The sequence below is a fragment of the Spermophilus citellus genome (genome assembly GCF_964194105.1).
Source record: "Spermophilus citellus genome assembly, chromosome: 1".
Lineage (NCBI taxonomy): Eukaryota > Metazoa > Chordata > Mammalia > Rodentia > Sciuridae > Spermophilus > Spermophilus citellus.
Genome location: NC_138182.1, coordinates 73,959,977 through 73,977,569, shown reverse-complemented (window position 1 = coordinate 73,977,569; position 17,593 = coordinate 73,959,977). Strand labels below are relative to the sequence as shown.

The 17,593-nt window shown below is 62.2% G+C and overlaps 1 protein-coding gene across 1 annotated transcript; it reads right to left on the bottom strand.

Moving 5' to 3' along the window:
- Positions 1 to 1,282: 1,282 nt before the first annotated feature.
- On the bottom strand, positions 1,283 to 11,390 carry LOC308653509 (autoimmune regulator-like; the record flags this gene model as incomplete). The annotated part of the gene is made up of 14 exons (XM_081302072.1): positions 1,283 to 1,421; positions 2,392 to 2,460; positions 3,638 to 3,749; positions 3,866 to 3,987; positions 4,618 to 4,803; positions 5,392 to 5,491; positions 6,467 to 6,582; positions 7,533 to 7,613; positions 7,824 to 7,972; positions 9,086 to 9,199; positions 9,916 to 9,987; positions 10,348 to 10,503; positions 10,746 to 10,920; positions 11,241 to 11,390. 14 exons carry the CDS (start codon positions 11,388 to 11,390, stop codon positions 1,344 to 1,346), a joined length of 1,680 nt encoding a protein of 559 aa, XP_081158198.1. The 3' UTR covers positions 1,283 to 1,343.
- Positions 11,391 to 17,593: the final 6,203 nt, after the last annotated feature.

The following is a 17,593-nucleotide window of genomic DNA, read 5'->3' as shown; positions in this document are numbered from 1 at the left end:
AGGAGGGCCAGGCACTCCTGGGAACGGGCTGGAGGGTCTCCTGGGCCAGGGAGGGTAGTGCGGACACTGGTGGACAGGACTACATAGCTCCGACCTTCTCCATGGCCTCTCCATCTCGCCCCCAAGGCTTGTGAAGAGAGGTGGCCCCTGGGGGTGGCGGACTGAGAGACCTTGCTCACTCAGGGACTGAGTGTCCTTGCTCTCACCTCTAGCTGGGGCTCCCTTCCTGAGCCCTTCCAGGGCAGGCACGAGGACACAAGCCATGTGGCCCACGTCAGGGCACGTGTCCCAGCCCTGCAGGCCATGCACAGCGAGGCCTGCAGGCTCTCCCGTCCCTCCCAGGGTCTTTGATCCCCATCTGGGCATTCTGTCACAGGGTCTGCAGGTGGGATGTTACCAAGGTCCTGTCATCACCTCCACCTGGGATGTGTCCAGGAACTGGGCGAGGTCCTGTCCCAAGCCACATTCCCAGCAGGAGTCAGTCAGAACCAGGACGGAAGTCAAGTGCCAGGGCAGGCACTGTGATAAAATAAGGCACAGCACGGGCCCCTTGTCCCCGCCCCCATGGTGGCGGGCTGGGCCCAACCCATGACCTCATGTCTGTCCTGCAGACAGGCCATGCTGGCTCCAGCAGGGCAGGCCCCCTCCTGGCTGTGCTCCCCGTCCTCTCTGGCCCTGCCCTGGTCTGTGCTTCACAGCAGTCACCCCGGGTGAGGTCACTGCCCTCCACCGGAACCCCCTCTGGGACCCCAAGGCCTGGGAAGCATTCTGCACATAGAAGGTGTGCACACAGGCCTCTCGCACGAGTGAGCCAGCGAGCAAGCCCCAAGGGAGGAGACCCTGCGGAGAGCAGCGCCACACACACACACACACACACACACCACCTCCCCGGCTGCTCTGAGCTTGGCCATCCGAGTTTAGGAGGGAGGCCTGGGGCACCGGGAGGGTGCTGGGGGTGAGGTAGAGGTGTGACGGGCCCCACGGGCCTTGGGGGCCACACAGGGCCTGACGTTGCTGCAGGGACACAGGAGCTGTTCCCTTCCCTGTGGGCTTCTGCTGGGACTTTCCAGCCGCAGGGCCCGCACTGCAGGAGCAGGAATCCACCCCACAAACCAAGGCAGGGCAGCACCTCCAAGCCCCACAGAAGCGGTTTTAATTTCAGGACACGTGATGGTCTTGTGTCCCCCATAGGCCAGCACGGCCAGCACTTGGAGCTCTCCAGTTCTTCTTGGCCCCAGCCCGGCCTGCACATGTGCCCCTCTGTCCTCTGAGAAGAGCCCCACGGTGTGAGTGCAGGCTCAGATCATCCGCCACGTGGTGTCGGGGTCCTGGGCCTCCCTGGATCAGGAGAACGGGGGCGCCTCGGCCAGCGGGCGGGACATGCTCTGTATGGCCCACTGCAAGATGCCCTCGAAAGAGTGCTGCAAGACAACAGGCCCTGGTGGGTCCTCAGAGAGGACTGCCCGCCCCGCCCCACCCGAGTCACACCCTCTGACCCTGGGGTCAAGGGGAGGGAGGAGGACCACTGCCCGCAGCAGGAGACTCCTTGTCCAGTGCTCCTCGCTGAGCTCAGAGCAGGGCCTCCACGGCTCTTCTGCCTCTTGGGTGGCTTCTTCCCTGTGGTGAGGCGGGGCCAGTCCCTCCTCATTCCGCTCAGGGGTCTGATGCTCCAACAGGACTGGGGAGTCCGGGGAGGCCTCCAGTGACCCAAATACCTGCCCCGCCTCAGAACTATGACTCCCTCATCCAGGGCCTGAGTCACCTGTCCCTCTCAGGACCTGGAGTCTCCAGACATCTGCAGTGTTGGGGGTCTGCCTGTATCTGACCCACCACACAGGGCAGGTGGGTGGTGGAAACCTGAAGGAGCAGGCTGACACTGAGGAGGCCAGGTTGGCCACTTGTGGCGTGGGAGCAACTAGAGGACTTTGTCCTCCTGTAAAACAATGAGGCACCTGAAAAACAGATGCTCTTCCCAGGAAACCTACCTGCTCCTCCTAGGAAGCAGTGGGCTGAGGGGAGAGAGAGGGACAGAGGCGCTGGGTCCAACCTACCCCAGTGCCCCTGGGGAACAGGGTGGGCTGCAGCACTGTGAGCTGGTGCTGAGAGCCCGTGGGCCCTGGGCCTCTGGGGTCCTGGCTCTGATGACCTAGTGTGCCTGCTGGAAGTGGGAGGGGCTCAGTGTGGGGTGGCAGCCCTGGGGCTCTTGTGTGGGCATGGCAGGGCCAGCACCCTCCTGGAGGAGCAGCTGCAGGGGCAGGGACGGCCCTGACCTCCCCTCTGAGGAGCCCTGTTGCCTGCAGTGCTCCTACTGCCCACGTGGGGACTGAGGTCCTGGCTGAGGTGGGGGCAGTGGAGGAGGAGTGGGCATCTCCCAGGCCAGGTGACCATTACCTCACTCAGGAGGGACTCCAGGTCATCCCTGTGTAGAACTGGCTCCTGACCTGCAGAGTCATCTCCCGCCTGGAACCGAGAGAGGGAAGAGTCAACCCCACCCTGCAGCTTTGCTGGGAACACAGAAACAGGCTTCCTCAGAGAGTTGGCAGGCCTGGGGGCCTGGGGCGCTGCCGCCGGCGGGCACAAGAGCATATTCTAATGCTGAACCCTTGGGGCAGCAGCATGCGGCAGGGTGGGCAGAAGTGAGCTCAGGGCTGCCTGCCCCCAAGGGTTCCACAGGCCTCTGGGACTTTGAGAAGTGGCCAGGAGACCCAAGGCCCAGAGAGAGAAGGTGGGGTCTGGCGCCAGCCGGTCAGTGGCCTACGAGCATGCCAGGCCCGCGGGGATGAGGCCCCAGCCATCCCCAGGCTTATGGGTGGGGCAGGAGAGGGCCCCACATGATGCTGAATCACATGAAATTGCTGGGTTTGTAGCTCAAAATCGCTGAATCTCAGGTCTTCCACACTGTCTGGTCTGGTCTGGGCATACAGGCCCCAGAGGTGGGGCTGGCCCTGGGTGGTGGAGCAGGAGCAACCCAGGGGTCTGCCTGGGGACTGTGGGTGCTGCTGCTTTCCCCTGTGGGAGAGGACCAGGAAGCAAGGGCCCAGCAGGCTCTGTGGTGTCCCTGAATACACCAGCACCCACCCGTGGGACAGGAGAGACTTGTAAAACAGCAGGGAGCTGGCCCAGGCCGGGGTTCCACTGGAGCCCCTGGGGGTCAGGGCAGTCCTGCTCTGATGCCCCAGGTGTCTGGTCAGAGGCAGAAGCACTGCAGGCTCCTGTGTAGGCCTCCTTGCGCGTCTGACATCACGCGGGGCATGGGGACTGGAAGAAAGAGCTGCTGGCTGGGACCTCGGGTACTGTGCCCTCTGAGCGCCCTGGCTACAAAAGGCCCCACGTTCTGATTCCGTGGAGGACCGGGGTCAGCACCGGATTCGCGGCCTGTTTCAGCCCCAACCCACGACCTCCTCCCTCTGTCCGGGGGCTCCTCAGGCCCATGGGCGAGCTCTGCATCCAAGGACTTCAAAATTGCTATTTTTTAGGACGTTTCCTTTTTAAGTAGATTTAAATTATCAAAAGAGTCGATTTATATGAAAAATACTTTATGAAAATAACTTAACACACGGTCAGTGGGTACAGTCTCCGCTGAGATGCGCTCCCCGCAAGGTACCGCCCCCCCAGACCCGCCCCGGTACCCACTGACCTTGGCCCGCCCAGCGGGCGGGCAGGCGGGGCTGGGGGCTGGCGCTCCCTCCCCGGCGGCGGCGGCGGCGGGGCCTGGGTCTCCGGAGCAGGATTTGCAGTGCAGGCGGGTGCTGGCGGAGGGGCGGAGAGGCCTGGGTGGGATCCGGAGCGCCCTCTGCGGTGGGGACACCGGCCCTCCCTCCCCAACCCTCGCGTCCGGCCGGCCGCGCCACTCACGCCAACTCACCCCGGCCCGGCGGCCCCAGCCGGAAAGTGGCAGCGCCAGTGGAAGGCGGCGGCGCAGTGCGCGCACCGAAGCGCGTCGGTCCCGTCCCCGCATACTCCGCACCGCGCGCCGAGCGCGGGACCCTGCACAAGAGCGATAGAGCGGGGTGGCTGGGAACCCGGGCCCTCCGCACCCTGCCTCGGGACCACCTCAGGGTTAGATGGCAGGTCAGTCCCCAGGGGACCGGGGCACCCAAGGGAAACTGCAAGGCTGCGAGAGGCAGCTGGAAGATAGTGAGTTCGATGGCTCCCAAGTCCCCAGAGCGCAGGAACACCTCAGCACCTTCAGGCTGTGCCCTGCAGACACAGAGCCCCTGAGCTGGCCCAGAGCCCCTGGGGGGGGGGGTGCCAGAGGGGCTGCGGCGGGGAGAAGCCATGGGGTCCTTACTGTCTTGCCTTCAGAGGGCTCAAGGTGGTGATGCCCCGGCTCCCCGGTTGGGTGTTTGGAAGCAGGGAATGTGTCGCCCCTGCTGTACCCCCTCTTCCACATCCCAGCAGCCTCCTCCATCGTCCTCCCCTAGCCGCTCTGCTTCCTCCTTCCTCCCCAAACCCTGAACCCCTCTGATTCCTACTCCAGTTCTCTCAGGTGTGGAGGGTTGGCTTCACTGTTGGCATAATCGGCTCTCCTATTTCAGGTTCACCCGAGGGCCCTGAAGGTTCCTAGCCCCCCCCCCCAAGACAGTGCCCTGCCCCCAGTGCTGCCCCCTCACTCACCTGCTGCCCCTCTGGGTTGGCACTCATCAGGGAGGGGCACAGGGCAGGAGGGTCCAGCACTGGCAGGGTGACTATGGGAGTCGGGGCAAGCAGGTGTGTGTGGGCGAAAGTGGTGTCCACAGCAGGGAGTGGCTCCCTGGGCAGGCCTCTCACCTCCTCTCCTGCTGGCCGCAGTCCCAGGGGGGCCTGGAACCCCAGAGTCAGCACTCCAAGGGGCTGCAAGACATTGCTCAGCCCCTCCTGGAGTCAGTGACCAGAGGGACCTTGGAACTTGGGCCTGGGGAAGGGGTGACGTGGTGGGAAGAACCCCATAATGGGTTCTGGGATGTAGAGACCTGGATGCAAGTCCCGGTTCCGGGGCCCTCCACAAGGTCTTTGGCCCTTTCCCCACCTGAGAACAGGGTGCCCCGTAGCCTTAGGGCCCCAGAGAAAACACTGGGCATGCACAGGGCACGGTCATAGCCTTAGGACTTTGCTGCAACAGAAGGCTCCGAGCACCTTTGGAGAGTGTTATCAGTGGTCACAGTGAAGCCCCAAGGGTGCTGGGGGACAGAGCTGAGGCCCCCCGTCAGAGCAGGGTAAGGGTAGTTTCCCATGCCCTGGACCCTGCAGGATGTTCATGGAGAGTTCCGACTACAGGGTCAAGTTGATCAGGCAGGGGATGGGCACAGTTCTACCCTGGGGCAGGCCCAACGCAGGGGTGGCCAGGAGGTAGGACTCCAGAGGGGCAGGACACAGGAAGGTCACCCAGCCTGGGGGCAGGCCTGGGCATACCGTGGGCTCTGCAGGTGGCTCTGGGGGCCGGGGCTCCTCAGCCTGGGGCAGGCCCTGCTGGACTCTCCCCTGGAGGCAGCATGCGCATCTCCAGGTGCCGCTGCTCATGTGGCCACCAGTCAGAAGCATGCAAGACAAAGCAGAGACTATAGATGGACTCCCAGATCCACAGGCAAGGGAGGCCTGGCCCTCTGCAAGCCACCATGTCCTTTTCTAGGTGGGGAAGTAGAGCAGGAGAGCCCAGACGTGGGATATTGACCCCTAGTGGGACAGCCTTGGCCAGCGTGGTCAGGGTGCCCTACGAGTGCTTCTCAGATGAACCCCCATACTTTCCAGTGCCCAGTACCCTGCAGTGGTCTGTGCCTGTCTGTCACAGGGTGCTCAGCTGGTGGGCCCCCCTCAGCTGGTCCACCCACGTTTCCACAAGGGAATGATGCCCAGGACTAGGTGACGGTCAGGGCAAAGGGGAGAGGAAGAATGTGAGCACCAGAGGGGTGGAGGGAGGGCCTGGCTGGACCTTCCTTCCAGAGTCAGAGGGGCTCAGAGAGATGAGACCCAGCGGGAGCACAGGGCAGAACGGGTCTGGGTCCCCTCGGCCACCCCTCCCACAGACTGCCCTGCTCAGACGTGGACTGAGAAGGCTTCACACCCCACCGAGGTCAGGGTCTCACGGCATGGTCAGTGACCCCAGCCCTTGGAGGTGGTGTCAGCCCTTGGGGACTGGGGCTCTGTGGCCTCTGTGTCCCCCAGCCCACCTGGGAGCAGGACTCTGGGGTGCCTAGGAAGGGGGTGGATGTCCCTAAGGCCAGAGGGCATGGGATGGCCACCTTTGCCTTGGGCCTCTGTGCTTGGGGCATTGCTGCCCTCAGGGGTCCTGTGGACCTGGGTAAACTATGTGGACAAGCAAGGAGGCAGGTGACCTGGGGTGAGAACCCAGGCCCCGCTCACAGCCAGCCCCTGAACCAAAGCCCCCCAGAAGGGCCTCAACTCCCCCCTTGGATCCAGAGTCTTCTGGGTGTCTTCTCATTCAGGGTCAGTGGATGGCAGCCTCCATGATGCCAGGCAACGCGCTCACCTGGGAATTTCCCGCAGTGGAGGGGACAGGCAGGCCAGGTGGAAGGCCCGGGGGCAGCCGTCACAGCAGATCAGCTCCCCGCCGTCCCGGCACACGGCACACTCGTCCTCGTTCTTCTGGCGCAGGCAAGAGTGAACCATGCAGACCCTGGAGGGGGCACCCTCCCCGAGAGCCCCTCCCCTGCAATGGCCCCTCCTGCAGCGCCTCATCTCCGGGGACCTGGACTCCCAGGGCCCTCCCAGCCTTCTTGCTAGCCCACAGCCTGTCCACCTCTAGGGTTCTAGCTCTGACACAGACCTGCCAGGCCATCCCTCATAGAAGAAGCCCTTTCACTCGTGGCCCCTGGGTTCCTGGTGGCCCCCTGGCCTGTACTCCACCCTCAGGCAGCCCCTGAGGAGGGGCCCCCAGGAGTCTCCTATCAGCCCCAGGCACCTGCTGCTCCCTCCCCTGGGCCTCCACCCTCCCGGGCCTCTGCCTGGGTAGTGAGCATCCTGTAGCCAGGAGTCGGGACAGCACATCCTCCAGGAGCACCAGGCCACCAAGCGGGTCCTGCAGTGACCTTCACACTCAAGGCAATATTCATGGCATGGGACAGCCAGGACACTGCTACAGAGCAGGACAGGACTATCCACCCTGGGTGCCCAAGGCCAGCAGAGCGCCTGGAACCAAGTGCTGGGATTTGTAACCAAGGATGGCAGACACTGTCCACCTCACCAAGAGGTAGTGCTGGGAGCCAAGGACAGCTGGACATCCCTGAGGATCCTCCAGCTCTGCCTGGCAGCAGTCCCCGCCACCCCCTAGCCGAGAGACGCTCACTCAGCCTGGACCAACACTGATTTAAAAAGTCCAAGAGGATCTCACTTTTCAGACTCATTTGAAACTTGTGTTTTATCAGAAAAACATGCAGCCGGGAAGGGGAGGGGCAGGGGGAGGAGAGGCTTGGCCTGGGCAGGAGCTCTGGCCTCTGTGCTTCAGGCACCTAAGTGCCCAGGACAAGCGCAGAGGCCTCAGAAAGACCTGCCTGGGGCCAGGGGAGGTGGTCTCCTCTCACGGCCTAGGGCGTTACCTGGTGCAGTTGGGGCTCACCCGGGAGGGCTGGAAGGACTGGGATCCTGTCTTGCTGGATAATCCTCTGCTCACCTCCACCCTGCAAGGGAGAAGAGGGCCAAGTGGAGGGACCCTGGGCACTAAGGGGCACCTGTGGCCACTGGCACCAGGTGCGTCTTGACAGCAGCCCCCAGCTTCCTAGCAGAGCCCAGGCCCCAGGGCAGCACAGTTGCCAGGTGGGGAGGGGGAGGGGTTCCACCCCAGCCTCCCCAGGGCCCAGCCTTCCTCAGGGGGTCAAGGCAGTGCTTACTGGGACAGCGCCCTGGGCTCCCTTGGCTCGGACCAGAGGCTTCAGACCCCCACCGCTGCGCGTCTTGCTCTTGCCACCTCCGCCAGGGTCTTCAAACTTGCTGGGAGTGTAAAACTCCCCCCCAACCTGGATGCACTTCTTGGAGCCCCCTGGGAGGAGATGCCAGCTGTCCTGGGCTCACAGCCTCCCACAGCCCCAGCCACTACTGGGGTGGGGTGTGTGGCAGAGACGGGCTGCAGAGCTGTGACTTGCTGCCCCTCTGTCACCCCCCTCCCATCCCAGCCAAGGCAGGTCCAGGTGCCAGGCACTGTGCCACACTGGACAGGACCCCAAATCCACTCGCCCCCAGAACCTCACAATAGAACCCCATCTGGAAATAGGGTCTTTGTAGATGTAATTGATAACATGAGGTCACCCTGGACCCTAAACCCAATGACTGGTGTGGAGAGGCCATGTGAGACAGGCAAAACCTGGGGTGAGGCCACCACAGCCCAGGAGTACGGGCAGCCCCAGACAGGAGGGACCTCCCAGAGCCTGCAGAGGGTATGGCCCTTCCCACACCTCCCCTGGGGGTCTGTTGAGGCCACCAGTCTGGCGGTCATGGTAGCAGCCCTAGCTCACTCGTACAGGGCCCTGGGGACCACCCCTGATGGGGAGACCAGGGCTGGCATCTGCTCCCAGGCCCACTCTGGCCATCCTTGGTGTAGTCCGTGTCCAGCTCAGAGAGAACTCTGTGGCAGGGACAGTGGAGTGGATGATGCAATGGCTGGTGGTCTGCCACCAGTAGGCCCTGCTGGGTCCTGGTCAGAAGACACACTGGCTCCCGATAGTCAGAGACTGGCTGCCTGGTAGGTAGGTCACTGGCTAGCTTCCTGGGGCTCAGGAGAAGGGCCTGGCCAGGGTGGGGGGGGGGACTGGACACCTCGTCACCGGGGGCACCAGAGCAGGGATGGAACCGGGGGCAGCAGGACAAGAGGCTGCAGGCCATCCCCAGTGGAGAGTGGGGTAAACAGAGGGTGTGACCTGTGTCCCAGCCGTCCCATCTGTGGAGAGCAGGTGACCTGGGGCGACGGGCATCCTGTGCTGGGGTGGCCTGGACCGCTGGCTGGGCAGAAGTCCCTCCCACTCAGGGAAGTTCAGTGTCTCAGCCCCTCCAAAGCCCACGGAGCCAGTGCAGGAAGCTGGCTGCCTCCACTCTGGGACCACCAGGGAGCAGAGGGGAGGGTCCCCATTGCCACCCTCTCCCCACCCCGTGCGTCTACCTGACCCAAACACCTGCTGGATGAGGATCCCCTCCACGGCCCCGTGGGCTCCTGGGGCGTCCCCAGAGGACACAGCCACAGTTCTCTGGACTGAAGCAGACAGGGTCTGAATTCCTGGGGAAGGGACCACCCAAATGGGGGTTGTCGCCTGGGAAGATGGCTCCTGAGCCCCACTCCGTCCTGGGCAGCTCTGAGCACAGGGCGTCTGTGGGCCGGTGTCCTGGGCAGTGGGAGAGCAGTGTAGGCTGCGCCAGTGAGGAGCAGGATGCTTCCCTCACACATGGCCTGGGCCTTGGGGCCGGGATCACAGGAGGGCAGAGGGGGCTGAAGAGGTCCCAGTGCAGGACAGTGTGGAGTCCCTGGAGGTCACACTAAAACCCCAGGCATCCCCTCTCTCGACATGTGCCTGCACAGGTTGGCCCGTGGGGCGAGAAGTCAGGCCAGCCTGGCCCTGCTCCCAAGTCAGCCCTCCACGGGTGTGAGCCCTTCCATCCAGCCCCGGCCCCCGGCCCCCTGTATCCCCAGCTCCCTGTGTCCCCAGCTCCTGTGTCCCCAGCTCCTGTGTCCCCAGCTCCCTGTGTCCCCTGCCCCCTGTGTCCCCAGCTCCTGTGTCCCCAGCTCCTGTGTCCCCAGCTCCCTGTGTCCCCGGCTCCCTGTGTCCCCTGCCCCCTGTGTCCCCAGCTCCCTGTGTCCCCGGCTCCCTGTGTCCCCGGCTCCCTGTGTCCCCAGCTCCTGTGTCCCCGGCTCCCTGTGTCCCCGGCTCCCTGTGTCCCCAGCTCCTGTGTTCCCAGCTCCCTGTGTCCCCAGCTCCCTGGGCCTGGCCTTCTCACCGTTCCCCAGCGGGAGGCGCTGTGGCTCCACGTGGCCCTCTGCCTTCTTTGGCTTGGCTTTCACGTGGGAACCTGGAAGGGAGAGCTGGGGACAGGGGGCTTCCACAGGGGCGGGGGGGACAATGCTGGTGGCCAGGTGGGAGGGCAGCAGGTGGAGTCAGGTGCTGGCCCTGACTCCCTGTGGGCTCCTTCGTGGTACTGGGCTCTGGTTTCCTCAGCAGTAGAAAGGAAAATGGGACCCTCCTGCCCCTTTACCACTTAAAAACTCAGACAGACCTGTCCAGGGTATCGCTCTCAGTACCCAGAGGCCTCTGCAGCCTGGACAGGCTGCTTCTGTGCCCAGGCAGGTGGGACAGACACCCTGGAGCCAGAAAGGGAGGGGGGTGGGACTCCTAGGGGAGACTGTGACCATGGCCATCTCCCACTGGATACCTGGGCTGGAGGTGCCCCTTGGGGTCAGGGCTGCTGATGGGGCGGCTCGAGGCTCCTCCGGGGCCTTCCTCTTGGCGGGGGGTCTGGGTGGCAGTACTGAGACTTTGGGGCTCGCAGGAGGCTTCCTCCCCTTCCGGGGCTGGCTGAGGTCCACATCTGCAGCTCATGGGCAGGAGCAGGGCCTTAGAGCCTTTCCTTGGTATGGAGGATAGGACTGGACATCCTCAGAGCAAGGTGGACAAGTCCTCTGCCCTTTGCCTCTTAGAATCCAAGAGTCCTGGGGGGTCACCAGGGGCCTCCCCAGATGCCCCGACACACACCTTCCACCTCACACCAGCTGCCCCAATCCCCCAACAAGGCTGAACCCAACCAGGAGCCCAGCCCAGGGCCGGGCACACCTTTGGGGAAGCTGTCCAGAATGGGCCGCAGTCGACCATAGCGCTCTAGGTTGTAGTCCTTGAAGAGAACCCTCCAGAAGTCCAGGATGGCCGCAGCGTCCTGGGTCAGGAGCCAGGACAGGAGGGCGTGGAAGGCCTGGGAGCAGCCCTCCTTCTCCTTCAGACAAAGGGTCTCCTGCAGCAACAGCCAGGTGGGGCCTCTGAGTGGTGGCTTCTCCCACCAAGCTGGGAGGCAGCCACGGACTGCAGGAGGCCTGGTCCCCTGGGCCCCTCCCCCGGTTCCCGGGGATGGTGGTACGGGGGCATGCAGGGTGAGAGGCAGGGCCACCTGCACCTAGTCCTGGAGAGCTCCCGGCTCCTGGGGGAGGTGGCAGGAGGGCTGTGGCCGGGTCCACACCTGGCTTGTGGGCAGGGGAAGGGGAGGCTGGGAGGGCTAGGACAGCGATCCTGGGCACTAGTCCTGGGGTCATCCGCTGGCCTGTGGGCGGGGCCCACCTGGAACTTGTCCTCAGGGACCACGTCATGGTCGGCCAGCGCATGCAGCAGCGGAAAGGCGCTGTCCACAGCGACGGCAATCTCGGTGCGGTACAGTCTCAGGAGGCGGCGCAGCGCCGAGTCCCCAGCAGCCCGAGTCTCGCAGGCCATAGGGCTGGGTGGGGGTCCCAGGGCTGGGAGGCTGGCAGCCCCGCTCCCCACCACAGTGTCCCTCCACTTCAGGGTCCCTCTGCCTTGGAGTCCCTCTGAGCTCCTGGGCTGTCAGAGGCGTCTGCGTGCCCCGCCTGCGCTCCCTGCCGAGAAGCCCCTGTGGTCAGGCAGGGAGAGCTGCCAGCTCCAGAGAGCCTGGCAGGCCCGGCCCAGGGGCTCTGTTATACTGGCCCACCCTGGGAAGGGCAAAGGCCACTGCCCAGGAGCCAATCAGGGCAGGGGCTTTTGCTGCAAGGATTGCAAATTGGCCTGTGATAAGGGAAGGTGCCCTAGGCAGCCAGCCTGCCCCGCCTCCTCCTCTCCCTGGAGAGCTGCAGGCCAAGCCCTGGACCTACTGACCCCCAGGGCTACTGCCTTGGGGCCCGGTGCAGCAGAGGAGCTCAGGGGAGGGCTCCGGCTTCCCCCTTCTGTCCTGGGTGAGAAGTCAGGACAGTGCCCCTAGCCTCTTCTGAGCTGGCCAGACATGGTGGCACCTCCAAGTGGCACTAATGAGAAACGTCCACAGGGGTTGGTGCTAGATGGGGGCACTGGCCCCTGGGGGACCTGCACACTTGATGGAGGGTTCCTCCTCAGTGTTCCAGATCTGGGGCTGTGGGGATCAGGTGGAGGGCCCCAGTTTGATGGAGGAGTGGGATGGGCTTTTGAGCTTCACCCTCCCTGGGGTGACTCTGGGCATAGTCCACTCCTTCTCTGAGCAGCAATCCTGAAGAAACAAGAGGGTGGACACAGGCCACCCTCCTGCAATCCCAGCGACTGGGAGGCTGGGTCCAGAGGATCACAGGTTTGACGTCAGTGAACCTCAGCAAGTTAGAAGATGTTTCCTGTCCTCAGTGAAGGGAGAGAACAAAGGAGGAAGGGAGGAGGGAGGAAGGAGGGAGGGAGGGAGAGAGGGAGGAGGAGTGAGTGAGGGAGGGAGGAGGGATGAGGAAGGAAGGAGGGAGGGAGGAGGAGGAAGGAGGGAGAGAGGGAGGAGGAGTGAGGGAGGGAGGGAGGGAGGAGGAGTGAGGGAGGGAGGGAGGAGGGAGGGAGGAGGAGGGAGGAGGAGGAAGGAGGGAGGGAGGAGGAGGAAGGAGGGAGAGAGGGAGGAGGAGTGAGGGAGGGAGGAAGGGAGGAGGGAGGGAGGAGGGAGGGGGAGGGAGGGAGGAGGGAGGGAGGGAGGAGGGAGGGAGGAGGGAGGGAGGAGGGAGGGAGGGGGAGGGAGGAAGGAAGGGAGGAGGAGGAAGGAGGAGGAAGGAAGGAGGGAGAAAGGGAGGGAGGGAGGAGGGAGGAAAGAGGGAGGGAGGATGGAGGAAGGAGGGAGGGAGGGAGGAAGGAGGGAGGGAGGGAGGAAGAAGGTGGAAGGAGGAAGGAGGAGGAAGGAAGGAGGGAGGGAGGGCTGGAGCCAGAGAACCTTCCGGAGTCTGGGCTGGGAACAGGCCCTTTGCCGCCCACCTCAGGGCTCTGAGCCCAAGGCCAGTGCTCTGGGTTGTGGTGTGGAGCTGGGTGACACCCTGCACTGTGCCTGCCGCAGACACCCGGGGACGCTTGGCCGTGGCCCACCTGGGCTGCCCCTCCGAGAGCCAGGTTCTCCTCCCCAGCCGGGGCGGAGGCTGCTGCCTGCTGGCCTTTCCTGCCCTCTCCTCTGGGCACACTGGGTTAAAGGGTTCCAGCATGCGCTGAGGCCACTCAGACCCCCGTGGCCTGTGACTCCTGCCCATCTGGGACTTTCTGCTCACTTCCTGGAGTGTGTGCCCAGGTCTGGCCACAGCGAAGCTCACTAATGGGATCCCTGGGCCCATGGGCCCCAGACCTCACACAGGAAGGCACCACGGGACTCGGCGGGCTCAGCCCGGCCCCCGGCGAGCACCAGCACCCCCAAGGCCACCCTTCAGCCTGGTGGAGTTTCCCTCCCAGGTGAGGACGCCCCAGCCAGAGGAGCAGACAGGAGAACTGGAAACTGCCGCAAGTCCAGTCTGCCTTGGCTCTCTGGGAAGCCCTGGCCCCTGCAGGTGCGGCGGCCGGGCCTGGAGCCTATTTTAGTGGGCAGGTGCCACCTGGCCTCCGGTGGGGGTCAGCAAGCGGCCCCTGTAGAATTCTGGACTTTCCACTCCCCTGTGGGGGTTTCCGCCAGCCCTAACGGCAGGACTGGAAGCCTCCAAGGCCGTGGGGAGGAGGCCTCGTGACCCAGACCACAGCCGGCACACGCCCGGGGCCTCCATGGGACGGGGCCTCCATGGGACGAGGCCTCCGTGGGATGGGGCCTCAGGTCTTCTGAGAGGCCCCAGAGCAGGTGGGCTACAATGAGAGCCTCCATTTCCTCACCTGGGGGAGAGGGGACAGCATGAAGGGACGGGAGGTCCCACCTGCTCTTGTCCCATGAAGACAGGAAAACAAAGAAGGGCTTCAAGGCTGGAAGGGAAGGCCCTGAGGTCCTGAGGGTTGGGGTGGAAAGCACCAAAACACCCCTGGGAGCAGGCAGGGAGCAGGCAGGGAGCAGGCAGGGAGCAGGCAGAGAGGAGGCAGGGAACAGGCAGAGAGGAAGCAGGGAACAGGCAGGGAGCAGGCAGGGAGCAGGCAGAGAGGAGGCAGGGAACAGGCAGGGAGCAGGCAGAGAGGAGGCAGGGAACAGGCAGAGAGGAAGCAGGGAACAGGCAGGGAGCAGGCAGGGAGCAGGCAGAGAGGAGGCAGGGAACAGGCAGGGAGCAGGCAGAGAGGAGGCAGGGAACAGGCAGAGAGGAAGCAGGGAACAGGCAGGGAGCAGGCAGGGAGCAGGCAGAGAGGAGGCAGGGAACAGGCAGGGAGCAGGCAGAGAGGAGGCAGGGAACAGGCAGAGAGGAAGCAGGGAACAGGCAGGGAGCAGGCAGGGAGCAGGCAGGGAGCAGGCAGAGAGGAGGCAGGGAACAGGCAGGGAGCAGGCAGGGAGCAGGCAGAGAGGAGGCAGGGAACAGGCAGAGAGGAGGCAGGGAACAGGCAGAGAGGAGGCAGGGAGCAGGCAGAGAGGAGGCAGGGAACAGGCAGAGAGGAGGCAGGGAGCAGGCAGAGAGGAGGCAGGGAACAGGCAGAGAGGAGGCAGGGAGCAGGCAGAGAGGAAGCAGGGAACAGGCAGGGAGCAGGCAGGGAGCAGGCAGAGAGGAGGCAGGGAACAGGCAGAGAGGAAGCAGGGAACAGGCAGGGAGCAGGCAGGGAGCAGGCAGGGAGCAGGCAGGGAGCAGGCAGGGAGCAGGCAGAGAGGAGGCAGGGTGGAGGCCAGGGTGGAGGCCAGGGAGGAGGCAGGGAGGAGGCCAGGTTGGCCTCTTCTCTCGCGACGGGCACCTTAATCTGTACACAAAGTAGGGTGTGAACGTCAACAACATGTATACTAACTTCAGGTTAAAAATAGGAAATAAGGGTTGGGTTGTGGCTCAGTGGTAGAGCGCTCGCCTACCATGCATGAGGCACTGGATTCGAAACTCAGTACCACATAAACGTAAAATAAAGATATTGTGTCCACCTAAAACGAAAAATAAGTACTAAAAAAAGGAAAAAAAAATAGGAAAATATTATAATGCCAATCAAAACAGAATAACTAGGAATAAAGATAAAAAGAAATCTGCAGGGCTCTTTTTCTTTTTCCTGAAGTACTGGGATTGAACCCAGGCAGACTTTGGCACCAAACTACAACCCAACCCTTCTATCTCTCCCTCTCCCTCTCTCTCTCTCCCTCCCTCTCCCTCTCCCTCTCTCTCTTCCTGGTACTGGGGATTGAACTCAGGGGCACTCACCACTGAGCCACACCCCAGCCCTATTTGGAATTGTATTTAGAGACAGGGTCTCACTGAGTTGCTTAGTGTCTCGCCACTGTTGAGACTGGCTTTGAACTTGTGATCCTCCTGCCTCAGCCTCCCAAGCCACTGGGATTACAGGTTTGTGCCACTGTGCTTGGCTTTTATTTTATCTTGAATCAGAGTCTCACTAAGTTGGTGAGGCTGGCCTCAAACTTGGCATCCTCCTCTCTCAGCCTCCTGAATCCCTGGGATGTGTCTAAGGCACTATGTTGCTCAGACTGGTCTTAAACTCCTGGACTCAAGCCATCCTGCCCTCAGCCCCAAGCCTCACCAGGCCAAGCACTCACGTTTTTATAAAAGAAGAAGGAAATACCACAGTCCTGGACTTAGCTTCTCAAAACACAGGTTATTTCTTAACTAACTAGACAGCAAATGCAATTCCAATCAAATCAACAAGGACACTTTTATCTTAGCATGTGATTCTCTCATTCTTGGGGAAAACTGCACCAGATAGCCCGATGCAGCACAGAGCAGGCAAGCGCAGCGGGAAGGGCGCTGAGACGGGTCTCTGACCCAAGCTGACCCAAGGTGAGTGCGCCCATTACCTCGGGGTGGAGAGAAGCTTCTTCCATCTGACAGGAAGGGTGGAAACCATGGGAGCGAAGAGCAACACGAGGCATACGTCCATTTAAACAAGACATTAAAGGGCTGACAAGCTGAAGGAAGTATTGGTGACACGGATGTCAGGACTACATGTCTTAGTGTCTTTACTACATAAAGAGCACTTTCAAATCAATTAAAAAAAAGACAAATACTCAGGGCTTAAAAAGAAAAAGAAATAGACAAGAGAGACTTAGTTTATGTGTGTTTGGTTTTTGCTGGGTATTGAACCAGGGGTGCTGTACCACTGAGTAAAATTATTTTTTACTTGTTCTTTCCAGATATGCATGACAGTAGAGTGTATTTTGACTTATTATTTATAAATATTTTATTTTCTAGTTGCAGATGGACACAATATCTTTATTTTACTTTCATGTGGTGCTGAGGATCAAACCCAAGGCCTCGCACATGTTAGGCAAGCGCTCTACCGCTGAGCCCCAGCCCAGCCCATATTTTGACTTATTATACGTACTGGAGTATAACTTCCCATTCTCGCTGTACACAATGTGTATTCATATATGAACATAGGAAAGTTTTGTCCGGTTTATTCTACTGATCCCCAGTCCTTTTAATTTTTTATTTTTTGGGGGGCACTGGGGATTGAACTCAGGGGCACTCAACCACGGAGCCACATCCCCAGCCCTATTCTGTATTTAGAGACAGGGTCTCACTGAGTTGCTTAGGGCCTCGCTTTTGCTGAGGTTGGCTTTGAACTCGCCATCCCCCTGCCTCAGGCTCCAGAGCTGCTGGGATTACAGGCCTGCGCCCCTGTGCCTGGCCTGAGACAGGTCTTTCTACGTGGCCCAGGCTTGCCTCGAACTTGCGTCCTCCGCCCTTGGCCTCCCAGTAGCTGGGATCGCAGGTGGGCACCACCTAGTTGGAGACTTGACTGTATGCCACAGCGCAGAGGCTCGGGGGCTGGAATCCAACACCATCTCTAGGGCTCTACTTTCCCAGTTTTGATTATTGGACTATGGAATGGTGTAACTCAAATAATGAAACTGGCCTTTCACAGAACAGCCCCACCTGGTGCTGGTGAAATGTACCAGGAAGGTCGCCCCGGTAGGCTCTGGTTGGGTTCCCTCATGAGGGGTGGTGGCAGGATTCTCGGGGCTTCAGCAAGGCGCCTCCAGTCGGTCTGATGGCGCCCCAGCCTGGGGCAGCTGCAGGTGGCCAGCGGTGGGAAGGGCCTTTGTACAGCTGCATCCCGGGTCCCGCCCAGGGCAGCAGTCCCATCCCAGCCAGGAGAGGGGGACGTCGTTGAGGGTGGCACTGGGTTCTCGTCGGAGACGCCCTCTGGAAGCAGTATCTCTTCACTCGCTTTGTCACGGTCACGATTTCACGTGGACTTCCTGGTTCCCCCTAACGTCCCCTCCCGGACCCACCCGACCTGCCAGGTCTCCGTGTGGCTGCTCCTGGCTGGGGCTGCTGCTCAGACGCGTTTGTGTCAGGGACCTTGGCTTCAAAGGACCCTCACTGGGATTTTCGAGCTTTTCTCAGGACTGGCGGGGGACAGGGCTGTGGGGAGGCCCACCAGGGAGGGTCCCCCTCTCACACCCCACACAGGCCTTCTCACCAGGAGCTGCCAGGGCCTCACTGTACCCTGACGCCCATGGGTACCGGGTGGGAGTCACGGCTCAGCCCTCCTCAGGTGGGCGCTAGGCTGCCGGGACCTTCCCCCACTGCAGGGCCACTTCAGTTACCTGCGGCTACCACCAAGTGGTGCTCTGGCCGGGCTGA